Source organism: Ostrinia nubilalis, chromosome 17 (genome assembly GCF_963855985.1).
Source record: "Ostrinia nubilalis chromosome 17, ilOstNubi1.1, whole genome shotgun sequence".
Lineage (NCBI taxonomy): Eukaryota > Metazoa > Arthropoda > Insecta > Lepidoptera > Crambidae > Ostrinia > Ostrinia nubilalis.
The window spans coordinates 5,298,108-5,314,130 of record NC_087104.1 but is presented as its reverse complement, the minus strand read 5'-3'; the positions used below and the strand labels follow the sequence as shown (position 1 = coordinate 5,314,130).

Here is a 16,023-nt window from a genome sequence, read left to right as displayed (position 1 = left end):
GTCAAACATAGTGATGTCAGCATGCGATTAATCGTAATGCAAGTGAATAAACGATGTGAAGAATCCAAAATTCCAAACTAATAATGTAAATTAATACTTGGTACTAAATAATCATTTTTTTCTTTCTTTCTTTCTTTGCCAGTCTCGCTGCTTTGTTTAAGGCTATAGAAGCTAAGGCTTAAGCATAAATATTAATAAAGTTGTGTAACATTTTTCAACATTGTTAAAAAATAAGACGGTTCAACAAATTGAACTTGTTTTTACAAAATATCGAAGTATCATGTCATAGTAAAAAACAGCTTACTTTTGAAATTAAATTAATTGTTGTGTTCATCCTATTAATCCACTTTTAGCTCCCTTAGACAAGTATAAGGTTGCCAGGCGTCTGGCTTTAGCCGGACATGTTTGGCTTTTTACGGTCTTGTCCGGCCAAATATTGTCTTGTCCGGCCTGTCCGGCTTTTGTTAGGCTTTTTATTTGGCCTGCTGCGCCAGGCGAAAGTCAAGCCACCGAATAATATGAAGCGCTCGCAGGATGTTATGGGCAACCGATCGCGATGATACGATGACAGTACTCACTCGTGAGTAATGACACTAATTGCACCCCGTCACATGTCCGGCTTTTAGGGTAAAATGCCCGGCCAAATGAAGCACAGAGTCCGGCTTTTGTGTTTTTGGACCTGGCAACCCTAGACAAGTAGCCAAACTTGACAGTTGTTATTTCGAAAGGCCTTCTCTTGGGCTTTTTTGTATATTTGTATGGAGTTACTTCGTTCCACGAAGGGATTTGATTTTTGTAACGTTCAAAAAGTGCTAGTACATACTTGTCTAAGTGAGTGGGTAGGTTTCAGAATAATTCACTTATAAATCGATTACGAACGATTCGATTGAATCTGATCATCATCACAGCACATCACTATTTTATTCCGTAGAGAGTGTGAGACAGTTAACAGATGATTTGTTAACTCAAGAAAACTTGTCGTGTACAAAAAATTACAAATCAAAATAAATAAATAAGCTCATAAATGCAATTTCTATGGATAAGTGAAGTATTAACCTAGATCGTTTGATAAAGTAAACACACAGCTTGGAATTATGGAAGAAAAGTATATATTGACTCTTGATATTGGCACGACTACAATTCGCTCTTTTATTTATAATTCAAGAGCTGAAGTAGTTGGTAAAGCAACTGACCAGGTAAGTTCATTCACCCAGCTCTGCTTTGCCATAAAGCTTCTATTCAATGGAATTAATTTAAAACACTTTTGGGACTTTGCACCCTTAAAACTTTTCCCTGACTGTATTCTAAATTAAAGATTTATTTTTAGGTGATACTTCACTATCCACAGCCAGGTTTTGTTGAAATAGATCCTGACGAATTGTGGTCTGCAGTTGTTAGTGTAGTGAAAAAATCCCTGCAAGGTAAGTTATTGTAATAATATTTTAAAAATATTTTTTAAAGAATATTTTAAAATTTCGTAAACCAGAAACACCAAAGTATTAATAGGGAAATGAAAAGTTGTAACTAAGTAGGTAGATATACCATTAATTAATTAACATTGTAGCATAGTTTGTATTCTTATCATAATTTTGTACTCTGATATCAGTTTTATCTCTTGGTGTCACAACATTAATTAATTACCTGTTCTACTTTCATAACATCACATAATTCACATGATTATTGATCTATTTATTTCTAATATTACTATTTTATTAAACCTACTTACTTTGTATCTTGGACTGATGATCAAGTATGTTAATTCATAATGATCCTGTGAATGATTTATCAAATCAGATATTCTATTGTTTTTTCCTGTTCCAAAATTTTTCTTTCACTGTTGATTTTAGTAAGTTTTTTTTACTTACAAGTTTATTTTTATGATACTGCACTAAGGTGTTAATATGTAGATATTTGGCACATGTATCGTTCTATTAATACATGTCAACAAGTTGCAACTTTGTGTTTTGTTTAGATGCAAGTCTCTCGGCGGGGCAGATGTCTGCTATGGGTATTTCGACCCAACGGAGTACGTTCATCACCTGGTCCCGAACTAGTGGGAAGCCGTTCCATAGATTTATCACGTGGAAAGATATGAGAGCGGACAGATTAGTTCGGCAATGGAATGATTCCTATACTTGGAAGGTAATCTTTCATAAGCTTCATATTTATTTCTCATAAAAAAGAAAAATATCTACTAGTTTAAAGTTTAACTTGCACTAAACCGAAGTTGGGTTAGTAGTAGTTTTGCACGAATGTGCGAAACGTCCCCTCTCAATAATAATATTTTTTTAGTAGGCGGTTTGCCCGGATGTATTAAAATCGCGTGCGAAACTACTACTAACCCAAAAAGTTATATTCTTGTAAAACTAAAATGTGAGTAGTGACTATATTCAATATCATGTTTAAAGTTATTTGTTAACATTTTGTTGTATATATGTATAGATTAATATTGAAATTGTTGAAGCACACATACACAGAATAAATATTTTTAAATGTTTTAGCTCATCAAAGCTGGTGCATACGCTTTATATCTAGTGACAAGAAGTAAAAGATTCAGAGCTGGAAGTGCTCTAAGATTTATGAATTCTCAGGTAAGTTTGCTATACAAATATTTTATGTTGTACTTTGCAATGAAGACTTGTTTTGTTATATCAATAACGGTTCAAGGATAAATTGCATGTTTTTATAGGCTGATTGTGAATTCTGATCTTTATTGCCCAAAGGATTTGTTTTAGGTGATTTACTTCTTATTATGGTCTAATAGTCTTGGCATTTACGCATTATGTATGCGCAGCGGCGCAGCGTTTTTTGCCATCGCGGTACATTCCCGCGCACTAGACTTATAAACTACGTAACTTATTCCGCTTGAGTAAGGTTTAAATTCCAATGAAAATGTCTAGGTATATTATTGCATGTGAGAGAAAGCCCCATAATAAGTACAAGGTAGACTAGTGCAGCGGCGCTACGGAGCCGGCATTCATAATGTGTAAACGGCCTTCTGTTTAAAGTTTTTTAGAGGTACTTACTACATGCTGTAGTTTTTTTTATTAAAGATATTCTTAATTACAAAAGAATCTACCTAAGTATATTATACAGGGTGTTAGGTAAATGGGTATATGAGCCGACACTAGCCCATGTTAACATGGTCATATAAATGGTATGGTGAAGTCAGAAAATTGATATCTTCATTTTAATTATTTAAATTTTCATACAAATCGGAATTTAGAAAGTTTATTTTGTATGAAAATTAAAAAAAATAAAATAATGATATCAATTTTCTGACTTCACCATACCATTTATATGACCATGTTAACATGGGCTAGTGTTGGCTCATATACCCATTTGCCTAACACCCCGTATTCTGAAGTAAATGAAGGGATATTGTCGATTTGCCACAAAGTTTGCCACTTTTGAAAGTTCCATGAATTGAAATTAAATTCGTCATAATAATTATGATCAAGTTATTTGGCAACACTATAAAAACAATATGCTACAATATCATAAAAGTGTGACGAATTTACACATGCATTTTTAGTGACGAATCGATTTTGTGGCAAATCGAAAAAATCGAAAATAACTCAGTACCTGACTAACGGCATATCCTATGTATTTACGCTGCTGAAAATCGAACACGTGACCTCTTGACGCTACTACCACAACTACTACTACCACAGAATATTAATAAGCTACTACCTACAACACCGAAAATAAACTTAAAACACTGAATGGAAACATACGAGCTGTAGGAGCAAAGTGCATTGTCTGACCTTTTCTTTGTTATCAAACTTAGAACATACCTGCCTACCTATCTTACCTACCTACTCTCTGAAAATACTGTTTTAAAATATTTTTTTATGATAAATATAATTGTATATAGGTTTTTAATAGCTAACATTAAACATTTCCACTCTATGGAAATTAGTTTGCGTGACGATCAAACGACATTTTTGTCACAGGAGGAGATAGGAGATCTCCAAACATAAATTAGAATAATAATTATATTTCCAAAATTGACTGTTTCTATTGGCGCGAACTAAACCAAAACAAGTGTGAGTGAACTGAGAATGTGCCTTGAAAGTCTTAGGGTTCAAATTCGAAAAACAGTCAGAGAGACAGGACTCCTATACTTTGAGTACCTAGTTGATCTATTTGGTTTGTTTTAAATAATAATAAATCTTGTGTCGTTACAGACTACGTTAAGACTGCACTGGGCCGTGAACAACGTACCAGAGTTAAAGACGGCCATAGATGAAGGAGACGCTATGTTTGGGACACTGGACTGTTGGCTATTGTATAAACTAACAGGTAAAATATACTTTAACCATTTTAGTTACAGAAATAATAGTTTATAAGTTTCCCTAACTTTAGGTTAAATCTTGACTGCGTACAGTAAACGCATAGTCAGCAAGAAGCAATTTCTAACAATAAGAACCAAAAAAAGTCGCTCTGACATCAATTGAAGGGCATAGACAGGCCCCTCTTTCCCACTGGGCACTTTGGGCACGTGCCCAGGGCCCCGCGACCGTGGGGGCCCCCAGTGTTACCAATTCTCAAAAATATTTATCCCTTAAATTGTGTCAAAACCCCCTAAAATCGCCTTAATTATTGAGTTTTCCCCCTAAAAAATATTTACAGTAGACGCTTTATAAAGTTACGCTTTCAGGGGTAGCGTAACTTTAAAAAACCGGCCAAGTGCGAGTCGGACTCGCGCACCGAGGGTTCCGTACAAACCTGCAAGGTTTACAAAGTTCGTTCATTACGACAATCGAGTCATAACTATGGTATTTTTATTGCAAAATGAAATTCATAACATTACAATGGGGAAAGATGGAGGAGCATAAATTTAAGACAAAGATCTCTTTATCGTTTAAGTAATCCTTTATTTTATAGTATTTGATATGAATTTCAACTTGATAGCTCTACGCGTTTATGAGGAAAAAAGTAATAAGTTTATATTTATTAAAAAATATATATTTTGTAATGTAACTAAAAATTTAAGGTTTTCGGAATTTTTCCTTTATGTGTGCTATAAAACGTTGCTTCATGCCAAATTTCAAGATTCTAGGTCGACTGGAAGTACCCTTTAGGTTTTGATTCCCTTGCGAGTACTTGCGAGTTTCAAAATATGCAGCTTAAATTGCTGTTTCTTTTGATTGCGTTGACATAGAAGTTTGATTTTGTTACAGCTTAAAGGTATTATAGACCTGAGTATTTGGTATGAATTTCAATTTAATACCTCTACGCGTTTATGAGGAAATGGGTAGTAAGTTTAAAATTATTAAAAAAATATATATTATGTGATGTAACTAAAAATTTATGGTTTTCGTAATTTTTCCTTTATCTATGCTATAAGACGTTGCTTCGTACCAAATTTCAAGATTCTGAGTTCACGGGAAGCACCCTGTAGGTTTTGATTCCCTTGCTAGTGTCGAAAATTTGCGGCATAAACGGCTGTATCTTTTGATTGCGTTGGCTTAGAAGTTTGATTTTTTCACAGCTTCAAGGGACAGTAGACCTGAGTAATTGATATAAATTTCAGCTTCATACCTCCACGCGTTCCTGAGAAAAAGGGTCTTGACAGACGGACGGACGGACAACAAAGTGATCCTATAAGGGTTCCGTTTTTTCCTTTTGAGGTACGGAACCCTAAAAACGGACATAAATACATGAAATATTTCAAGTCAAGAAATAAATATTAATGTCTCTGTTGGCTACCATTTGTATATTTATCTTAAAAAAATAACAATAATAATATTATAAATTTAAAAATATGTATTTAGAGAGTCAAAATTCTTAAAAATACCCCTAAAAATTTTAGACCCCTAAAAATCCCATCTCACTTATTTACCCCCTAAATCTGGGGGGAAAACCCCTAAGTTAGGTAGCACTGGGGGCCCCTGTCTACTCAAAAGACCTTTCTCCAGATGATATGGGCCCCCCTTGATCTTTAAGTGCCCAGGGCCCCTAATAGGTTAAAGACGGCCCTGGGCATAGAGCCCTAAATGACGTCAGAATGCAAACACCTTTTTCTCACATATTATATTAAATTATGTATGAATATAAGGGTAAAATATTGGCAAAAACCCCATTTACCTGAGCATAACCTTGTCGCGGTAAATTAGCATGAAACAAAAAATCATACATTTAGGTATAATGTAGAGGTGTAGAGGTGATACAAATTACAAAGAAGTCTATTTCATTCAATGGAAAATTACCTACCAATAAAAATATTTGGAGTAAAGCAATTAGAGCAAATAAAAAGTATTTATTGGTTACGTAAATTACGTAGTCCTACATTGCTAATATTCTTCGATGCGTGAAAATATCATGATGCCATTTGAGCATCCAGTTTGCTGCATTATTTGTTGATTACATTCGACATTCATTGCTATTCATCGCTATGTCAATATCTTCAGACCGTATACCGATATTGTTGCATTTTAATTACGATCCAAATAAAACCTTTTTAGCCAAAAATTTATAAATGAGTTATAAGTTTTGTAGCATTTGTGCAAAGGGAAAGCCTCGGGATCGAACTCTACCGCGAATTAAGTTTCGACAACACCTACTCGTACATTTAAAATCGATTTTTGTGCTTTCGCTCATTGGAAGTATCGAGAATTCAAGCTCTAAAGTTTCTTCCAAAGTCGAAAGCGTGCAATCACACTTATTATCATATCGGAAAGTCACTTGTATTATAATTAAATTATTATAAATAGCGTTTGTAGGTCGGTAGCCTTCTTAACCTTTTGTTATCACGACACAAATCACACGAGTTTGAGGCGTATTTTGATAGCATTAGAATTCCAATTTCCACAATACCTAGGTTTTATGCGATTTCGTATGCGATACGGTATTCGAATGCATCAAAAATACGCGTTCAAGTCTAGAAATATGTAACAAGTGCCTTGTTAGATCTTTTGTCATTCACAAAGGCTCAATGTGAATCCAATTTAGAAGATAACACTACCACTTAGCTTTGTGGTTTCTTGATACGATAAATGCACTGTGACCCGGTTTGCAAAAGTGGATATGTAGACGTTCTCTTGTCCTTTATCAAATTCAATATTATAGGTGTATAGATTAGATCGTGCCATCCACGAAGATGCGCCCCACCATTCTTCCGCTAATGATTGAGTGTTATCGGTACACGTTAAATTATTCCATGAGTGCACACGCACACTATAATAATGACGCTCGGATTGGTGGCATCAAACTCCCCGCACCCCGCGCTTCCCACGACCAAAAACGCGTCCCGCGTTTTCGTGGATGAAACGATCTATATAACCGTAGTTCAAAATGGTCAGGGAACTTGAAAATTTCGAAAGGGTTACCTACACTTTATTCTGTGACCCAGCGTCATTATCAATGCAAGGTAATATAACCCTTACTTCATAAACCACAGGTAACAAAATCCACATGACGGACGTATCATCGGCATCAGCTACTGGCTTCTACGACCCGTTCACGATGCAATGGGCCGGTTGGGCCATGACGCTGTTCAAAATACCAGAAGAAGCGCTGCCAATGGTAGTGGACACCGCTGGTGATCACTTCATCAGCACTTCTCCTGCTATATGGGGCCATCCGATACCCATACGGAGCTCGGTATGCATCATTTACAGCTTTTTAACCCATCAGTTGCATAATGAATTTATTTTTTACATAAGAAACTGTGCGGTTAACAGAGTTAATAGTTTCCAAAAGTTAACTGCTCTTCCAATTAGAGGTGACCACAGAATGCATATTAATCTAGGTCGCACTTATTACATATCTTGTTGTATCTGATTGAAAAAGAGCCTTACAAAGGTGACTGCGTTTCTTCCGTCACTTCTTCTCAGCACCAGCCCATATGTTGTCCCGAAGTGGTGGTAGGGCAAGCTATATTTGGGACGTGTATAAGAAAGGTACTGAGTAAAATCTTTGAACAGTTTGTGGCTTTGGCATTTGAAATTTAGCCGCATATATTTCTCATAGTAAAAAAAAAAAAAAACATACGGGTCGAATTGAGAACCTCCTCCTTTTTTGAAGTCGGTTGAAAAAGATATTCAGTCGCCTTTGTTTATGTATTACCTACGTTTAGTTCTAAATAATCAACAATGTAAATCGATGATTGCATTTTTAGGTCATTGTGACTGTTTCGTGTTTAGATTCGTAACTTACCGCGTCATATGAGTCTACCTTTGTTCACGATGCTTCACTAGTGGAATGACGATAACATAATGATGAAAACAAATTCCAGATGGCAGACCAAACAGCATCCATGTGGGGTTCATGTTGCTTCGAAGTTGGTGACGTCAAACTGACCATGGGAACTGGCACATTCTTCGACATCAATACGGGGTCGCATCCCCATGCTAGCGTATCTGGCCTGTACCCCGTAGTGGGATGGCAGATAGGCAAGGAGCTGGTGTACTCGGCTGAAGGAGCCAACAGCGATACCGCGTCGATCATCAAGTGGGCGCAGGCTTTAGGTGAGTCTCACATCGACACGGGGTCGCCTGGACCCCGTAGTAGTGGGTTAGCAGATAGGGAAGGAGCTGGTGTATTCGGCTGAAGGAGCCAACAGTGACACTGCGTCGATCATCAAGTGGGCGCAGGCTTTAGGTGAGTCCCACATCGACACGGGGTCGCCTGGACCCCGTAGTGGGCTGGCAGATAGGCAAGGAGCTGGTGTACTTGGCTGAAGGAGCTAACAGCGATACCGCGTCGATCATCAAGTGGGCGCAGGCTTTAGGTGAGTCTGACATAGACACGGGGTCGCCTGGACCCCGTAGTAGGATGGTAGACAGGCAAGGAGTTGGTGTACTCGGCTGAAGGAGCCAACAGTGATACTGCGTCGATCATCAAGTGGGCGCAGGCTCTAGGTGAGTTTCACATAGACACGGCGTCGCCTGGACTCCGTAGTAGGATGGTAGATAGGCAAGGAGCTAGTATATTCGGCGGAAGGAGCCAACAGCGATACCGCGTCGATCATCAAGTGGGCACAGGCTTTAGGTGAGTTTCACATCGACACGGGGTAGCCTGGACCCCGTAGTGGGATGGTAGATAGGCAAGGAGCTGGTGTACTCGGCTGAGGGAGCCAACAGTGACACCGCGTCGATCATCAAGTGGGCACAGGCTTTAGGTGAGTCTCACATAGACACGGAGTCGCTTGGACCCCGTAGTAGAATGTTGGATAGGCAAGGAGCTGGTGTACTCGGCTGAAGGAGCCAACAGCGATACCGCGTCGATTATCAAGTGGGCGCAAGCTTTAGGTGAGTCTGACATCGACACAGGGTCGCCTGAACCCCGTAGTGGGATGTTAGATAGGCAAGGAGCTGGTGTATTCGGCGGAAGGAGCCAACAGCGATACCGCGTCGATCATCAAGTGGGCGCAAGCTTTAGGTGAGTCTGACATAGACACGGGGTCGCCTGAACCCCGTAGTGGGATGGCAGATAGGCAAGGTGCTGGTGTACTCGGCTGAGGGAGCCAACAGTGACACCGCGTCGATCATCAAGTGGGCGCAGGCTTTAGGTGAGTTTCACATAGACACGGGGTCGCCTGAACTCCGTAGTGGGATGGCAGATAGGCAAGGAGCTGGTGTACTCGGCTGAAGGAGCCAACAGCGATACCGCGTCGATTATCAAGTGGCCGCAGGCTCTAGGTAAGTCTTACATCGACACGGGGTCGCCTGGACCCCGTAGTAGGATCGTAGATAGGTAAAGAGCTGGTATCTTCGGCCGAGGGGGCCAACAGTGACACTGTGTCGATCATCAAGTGGGCGCAGGCTTTAGGTGAGTCTCACATCGATACGGGGTCGCCTGGACCCCGTAGTAGGATGGTAGATAGGCAAGGAGCTGGTGTACTCGGCTGAAGGAGCCAACAGCGATACCGCGTCAATCATCAAGTGGGCGCAGGCTCTAGGTAAGTCTCACATCGACACGGGGTCGCCTGAACCCCGTAGTGGGATGGCAGATAGGCAAAGAGCTGGTGTACTCGGCTGAAGGAGCCAACAGCGACACTGCGTCCATCATCAAGTGGGCACAGGCTTTAGGTGAGTTTCACATCGACACGGGGTTGCTTGGACCCCGTAGGGGGTGGTAGATAGGCAAGGATCTGGTGTACTCGGCTGAAGGAGCCAACAGCGATACCGCGTCGATCATCAAGTGGGCGCAGGCTCTAGGTGAGTCTTGGACGTTTTACACTGCGCCGCTAGTCCCAAACTAAGCACAGCTTGTACTATGGGTACTAGACAAGGATATAAACTTACTTAAATACTTTTTTTGTCAATACATACTTAATGTACATAGAAAACACCCAGACCCGTCACAGATATTAAAATTATAAATAATCCCATTATAGAGATAAAATCAACAATTTAATGTTTTTGATTTCAGGTTTATTCGAAAATCCAGAAGATACGGCGGCAATTGCTCAATCAGTTCCAGATTCAGATGGAGTTTACTTCATTCCAGCATTCAGCGGTTTGGGAGTAAGTTACCTTTTAAATAACCTAAGAGATTTTCCAGTTCGTTTCAATACGTAGCCAGTAAAATATTTTATGATTAAGGGCCTTAACATTTCTTATGTTGTCTAATAAAATAATAAAGTGATAGAAGACAATCATCACATTCATTTTCGAAATAGATTACCTACTGGTTTGCATCTCATTTAGGGACCTTACTTGTTTAGTACTTTGTACCAAATGACTGGACTATCTTCATTTGTCTAGATATCTAGAGGCCTGGGAAAGATCGATTTCCAGCAATAAGACTGTAGTTATTTATGTATCTATTCTATTTCTTCCAGCCCCCATACAACGACGGGACCGCCGCCTCAGGGTTCGTGGGCATGAAAGCTTCAACCACTCGAGCGCACCTGGTTCGAGCGGTGCTAGAATCGCTCGCGTTTCGCACTGCGCAGCTTTATGACTGCGTGCGCAATGAGACTGACTTCGATTTTCACAGTATAAGGTAAGGATTTATCGAGTCTTTATTGAGATTAGTATTATTTATCGAGTATTAGCACAAAATAATAAGTACTACGTACAGAAGGTTTTCTTCGCGAGGGTATTTAAAAAAATGTATGTTCAATGTCGTTAACAATATGGTGTAATTTAGCTTGTCTCAAGAGTCGAACACCATTTTGTTGACAAACGTCAGTGATCGGTACTGCGCCGAAGTCATACGGCTGACTTCGGTAAAATGATGTGTGACGTGAGGTGCCAAACTGCGGAAAATGGCGGAGGAAATAGATTAAGCATGAATAACATTTTGTGTTTCTATCATTATTCAGGAAGTTAAAATACTGCACAGTATTAATTGCACCACCGTTTTTTCTACTTTCCATCACACATAGTTTATACACGTGCGTGCGTCAATGCTCGCTCGTGAGTGTCCTGTCGATTAAATATCCCAATAGGTGCCGTCCCGCGTGTTTTGTTTTCGATGCAAACTCGCGGAAATAAACAGGCCTGGTTATACTTATATTTTCAAGTTTTATCAATAGAAAAAATTGGAAACTTCTCCATTTGAAACATATTATACAATATAAGAAACTATAATTACACTATTATCGTTACAGACTGGACGGAGGCGTGTCTAACAACGACTTCGTGGCTCAATTAGTGGCTGACCTGACCGGACTGAGGGTGGAGCGGCCAGTCAATGTGGAGATGTCTTCGCTAGGATGTGCTCACATTGTGGGGCTACAGTTAGGTGAGTGAATTATCATCATCACTTCATCATCATATTTTTTTTTATTCACAACGAGGAAGCTGATGGTAAGTGATGATCAGGCCGAAGGTGGAAGCGAGCTTCACCCGGAATCCTCAACCATAGAGGATCATCATCATCATCATCATCATCATCATCATCATCATCATCATCATCAACATGGAGAAGTCCACTCTGGAGCGCGTACATTATTGTGTGTGTTCATCATCACCGACATCTTGTAGTCAATTGGTGGCCACCTTGAGGGTAGAGCAGCCAGTCAACATGGAAATGTCTTCGGTAAGATATTGTGGGGCTATAAATGAGTAGTTATCGTCACCATCATCATCATCAAAACCATCGTAATTATCATCATCATCATTAGCAGTTCTGTATACTGACTTTGCGCTAAGGGCAAATGAATTAAAAGTCAAAATCGTCGTCAAAACAGGCAATATTGAAGTATTTTTTTTTTTAAATAATCTACAAGTCCTACAACAATCACATTTTCATTCCAGGTATCTGGAAATCCAAAGAAGAGCTCATAACCCTCAGAAAGGTAGGTTCGGTCATGAAACCTCGCCGCGAATCCCGCCGAAACTACCAGGCGCACATAGCTCGCTGGGAGGACGCCGCTCGCCGAATGTGCGGTTGGTACTCTCGCAAACCTTCCCTCCCCGATGACGTCACACCTTCCAGTAAGGGTGGGAACAGAAGAAACGGCCGAGCGTCAAAATAGCAATGGCTTTTCTGCGCGATCGTGGTGACTATCGCGTGCCTACCGGTATACAGGTGATATAAACTGCGTAGGGGCGCTAGGGTGTGCCCCCACCTTTATAATTGGTTGATCGGTTAAAACTTTAAGTCGGTTGCGGATGTTTGCAGGAATTCTGATTTTGTTTGTTTTCTTGTTGGCAACACTGAGTTGTTGTAATTGAGATAAATATAAATAGAATTTCAGTTGAAAACTTGAAACGGTTGTTTTGCACAATTCTTAAAATAACATTGTAACTATACTTTTTGTTTGTTGTAACAAAAATAATAAGAAGGCCTTTCTTCTGGTTTTGTAGTCCGTCCAAATGTTAACAAAACATAGTAGGTTACGTTGCAGAATATATTTATAATATTGACGTTAATTCATATTGTTTATAATATCACTGGCAACATTCGATAACATTGTGTATGTTACTGCCAACATTAGAATTTCTGCAAACAGCGTTTAGAATTTTTATACGAAATGTTTTTATGGTAATGACAGCAATCAGATTTTATGCAATAAATAATTTTATAGCTGTAGTTTAGCAAATTGGTTTCACTAAGGAATAATTATTGTAATTATTTAGTAGAAATATCTGATTGTTTATGGTTAGTAGATGAATTATATTAGAGTTTTTACTGTACATTCTATAGTGCAATAAGTATTATAATGCCTTGTATCCATGACCATAATAATTATTGTAATAAGCGATTCCTTTCTTATCTTGCCATATTTTTATGTCTTGTTCATTTTAGTTGTTATTCTCTGTGTATACTATACATACGCCATTAAGAGGCAAAAGCAAGCACATGTCATTTTTTGTAGGAATACTTAAAATATTTTAAATTCTGTTCTAAGAATGTTAATATTTTCCTTACAACAATAATAATATTCAATAGTACTGGTTCACACGCCTATAACTCATTCATATAGGTAGGTGGATAGGTCAGATAATGTCAAAATTGTCATTTTGACATTTAATGTCAGGTCTGACCATAGACACTCAATTTGGAATATCATGTCATGTATAAATCAATAGTTTTACTACTACCATTTGGTTGACTGAGAGAATGCCAGGCATTGAGCCTGCCATTTGTACAAATATTTGGTGCAATAATGAATAAATGACTACATAACAGTAGCATAGACTAGTAGACTATCAGTATTGTCAGTATGTCTGCTGTTTAGGACAGATTCAGCCTTTGTTTAATTTCAGGAAATTAATCCTAGGGCTTCGGTCTCCTATTTAATGCTATACGTGACGTACGACGAGCGAGTCAAAGGTTACACCAACGTCAACGTCTGAAGGAGACTACAACAGTACATTTCTATAGTAAGCATTGTTGTGACGCGGCCTACAGGGTGACGCTGTACTGTGTTTTGACTTGACTGTGTATTTTGACAGTCAATCTCGCTGACGTTCAGAAGTCGTTCCATTGAAAAACAGTTCTAAATCCGTATTCACAAGGCTCATTTTGATAGAACGATTGAGTAATCGACCCTGATCAATCGAGTTGCAACTCAGCATTTGTTGTCTTGAAGTTTTGTTACGTCGTCCCATCGAAAAACAGTTCTAAATCCGTATTCACAAGGGTCATTTTGATAGAACGATTACTCGATAGGATCGCAACTCAGTGTTTTGTTGTCGTTAAAGTTTTGTTACGTGAATAAGGCTACTGGCCTAAGGTGTTTATAGGAGACCGTAGCCTAACAGACTTTGTACTCTTATGTAGGGTGAGTAAAGTGACGCTGACTATTCTGTCAAAAAAAGTGTATATAGACGGCCTTGCACTTCTGACAGGAAAATCTTGAAACAATCGGCTATAATGAATGCGTGTTAATTTGTGAACACATAATTTAATAGACAATTGTATCTTAAAGGCATAGATTGCATACTAAAATCGATGCGCACAGCTGCTACTATAGTCTGGTCTGTGAGCACGTAGAATTTTGTCCAATGACCCCAAGCTACCCATCCTTATCGCTCGCGCGTAATTATGTTGCTGTCGCGCTCGCACACTCACTGCGGGCGCCCGTCGCACAGTCGCGACAGCATGGGGTCATTGGACAAAATTCTACGTGCTCACAGACCGGGCTTTAGCTGATTCAATAGATAAATAAATATGTCGGACTTGTTTAAGATGATAGGGATGTAGTTCTAATTCATTATTATTGCCTTAAATTAGTAAGTTATCTCTGTTACTTGTGTTTTTTGTTATGTCTAGCGATTTTTTTTATAATAATATAATCGTATGTACTAGTTAGTACTTATCAGTGTTTAGGTTTCATATTATAAAATGACATTGTAAAGTAATTCGCAGCTCTTATGTATCATAGTTAATTTAAATATTTTCATAGAGCAGCTCAAAGTAGTAAGACTGGATGGATACAGACAGACAATTGTGATATTATTGTTAGGATACTCCGTGTAAACATTTAATGAATGACAGAGAATTTTCGCAATAATAGGTTGTGAGTCTTTGAACGTAAAACACATAATCGTTGGTTGGTATAAAAATACTGTGATTGTAATAGAGTCAGTGATATGCCATTTAAAACCACACTTTGATTGGTTGTTACTGGACAAATGTCATGAGCAACAGTTGCGATATTACAGAAATACATAGTTTGAAGCTCTGCTGTTATATTATCTTCTTTCTTATTAATTCTCGTCCTAATAAAGATAACTTTTTTCCTTGATTTTCTTCACCTTATTTTATGTTAATTTTAAAAATATTTGATTTCTTTAATTTCTTTATTGCTTGTGCTTTAAATGGCAATCCTGGCTCTAAAGAAAAATCTTGTAAAGGTGGGTGGGCGTATGACACATATCAGACTCAGTTGGTGGAGTTTTCATCTTAGTTGACATTTTAAATCATCACATACCGTTCAGTAAATAGTGCTATCCCATAATACTCAAGTTATCGGATTCATAAGATATTAAAATGCATTGTTATTTGTGCTCAATGAACCATGCTGTTTTTTTTACATAAAGCGATTACTGATATTGATCATGAGTCGTCAACAATAAGCTTATAATGTGCTTTCGAGGTTGAAGCCTATAAGGCTTTGTTTGTCTTTGACTATCAAGTTTGCCGTATTTTGCTGACTCATCACTCACACTTTATTTTAATTCGTTAAAACATTCTTTTAAATATTTCATGATTAATGAATCGCCAGGTAAATGTGCAATATAACATTCAGACTGTATAGTAAAATTGTTAAGACATAGCTGACAATATTATTTAAATTAATTATGTATATAGATAAGTGACATTTTTTACCTTTGGCTCAATGTGGCTCATGAGTGTTAGATATAATGTAGTCTCGTTGGGTTTTTATTTACTGACTTTTAGCCAATTTATTTTGTTTTATTTTTATTATTTTGTAGAAATGGTCTTGTGGCGTCTATTGTTATTAGCCGGATATTGTGTATCATGAAAATACATGTAATTACCACCATTTATTTATTTTGTTTTATTTCAGAACGTAACTTTAAGTTCTAGTTAAGCACTTACGTAAAAACCCTAGTATCCTATTTGCTATTAGGTACTAATATGTCATATAAA

General features: G+C 38.3%; 1 protein-coding gene across 1 annotated transcript; it reads left to right on the top strand.

Moving 5' to 3' along the window:
• The first annotated feature begins 938 nt into the window (after positions 1-938).
• LOC135079917 (putative glycerol kinase 5) lies at positions 939-15,920 on the top strand. The gene is made up of 11 exons (XM_063974546.1): positions 939-1,196; positions 1,328-1,421; positions 1,973-2,142; positions 2,502-2,591; positions 4,191-4,305; positions 7,406-7,608; positions 8,243-8,474; positions 10,381-10,475; positions 10,793-10,956; positions 11,567-11,700; positions 12,216-15,920. Exons 1-11 carry the CDS (start codon positions 1,095-1,097, stop codon positions 12,434-12,436), a joined length of 1,620 nt encoding a protein of 539 aa, XP_063830616.1. The 5' UTR covers positions 939-1,094; the 3' UTR covers positions 12,437-15,920.
• The last annotated feature ends 103 nt before the right edge of the window (positions 15,921-16,023 follow it).

Bases quoted from the DNA above. Each gene is read 5' to 3' on its own strand.
- LOC135079917 (XM_063974546.1), top strand. From the start codon at position 1,095: ATGGAAGAAAAGTATATATTGACTCTTGATATTGGCACGACTACAATT. The intron at 1,197-1,327 runs GTAAGTTCATTC...ATTTATTTTTAG, and splicing joins TTGGTAAAGCAACTGACCAG to GTGATACTTCACTATCCACA. The intron at 4,306-7,405 runs GTAAAATATACT...CATAAACCACAG, and splicing joins GCTATTGTATAAACTAACAG to GTAACAAAATCCACATGACG.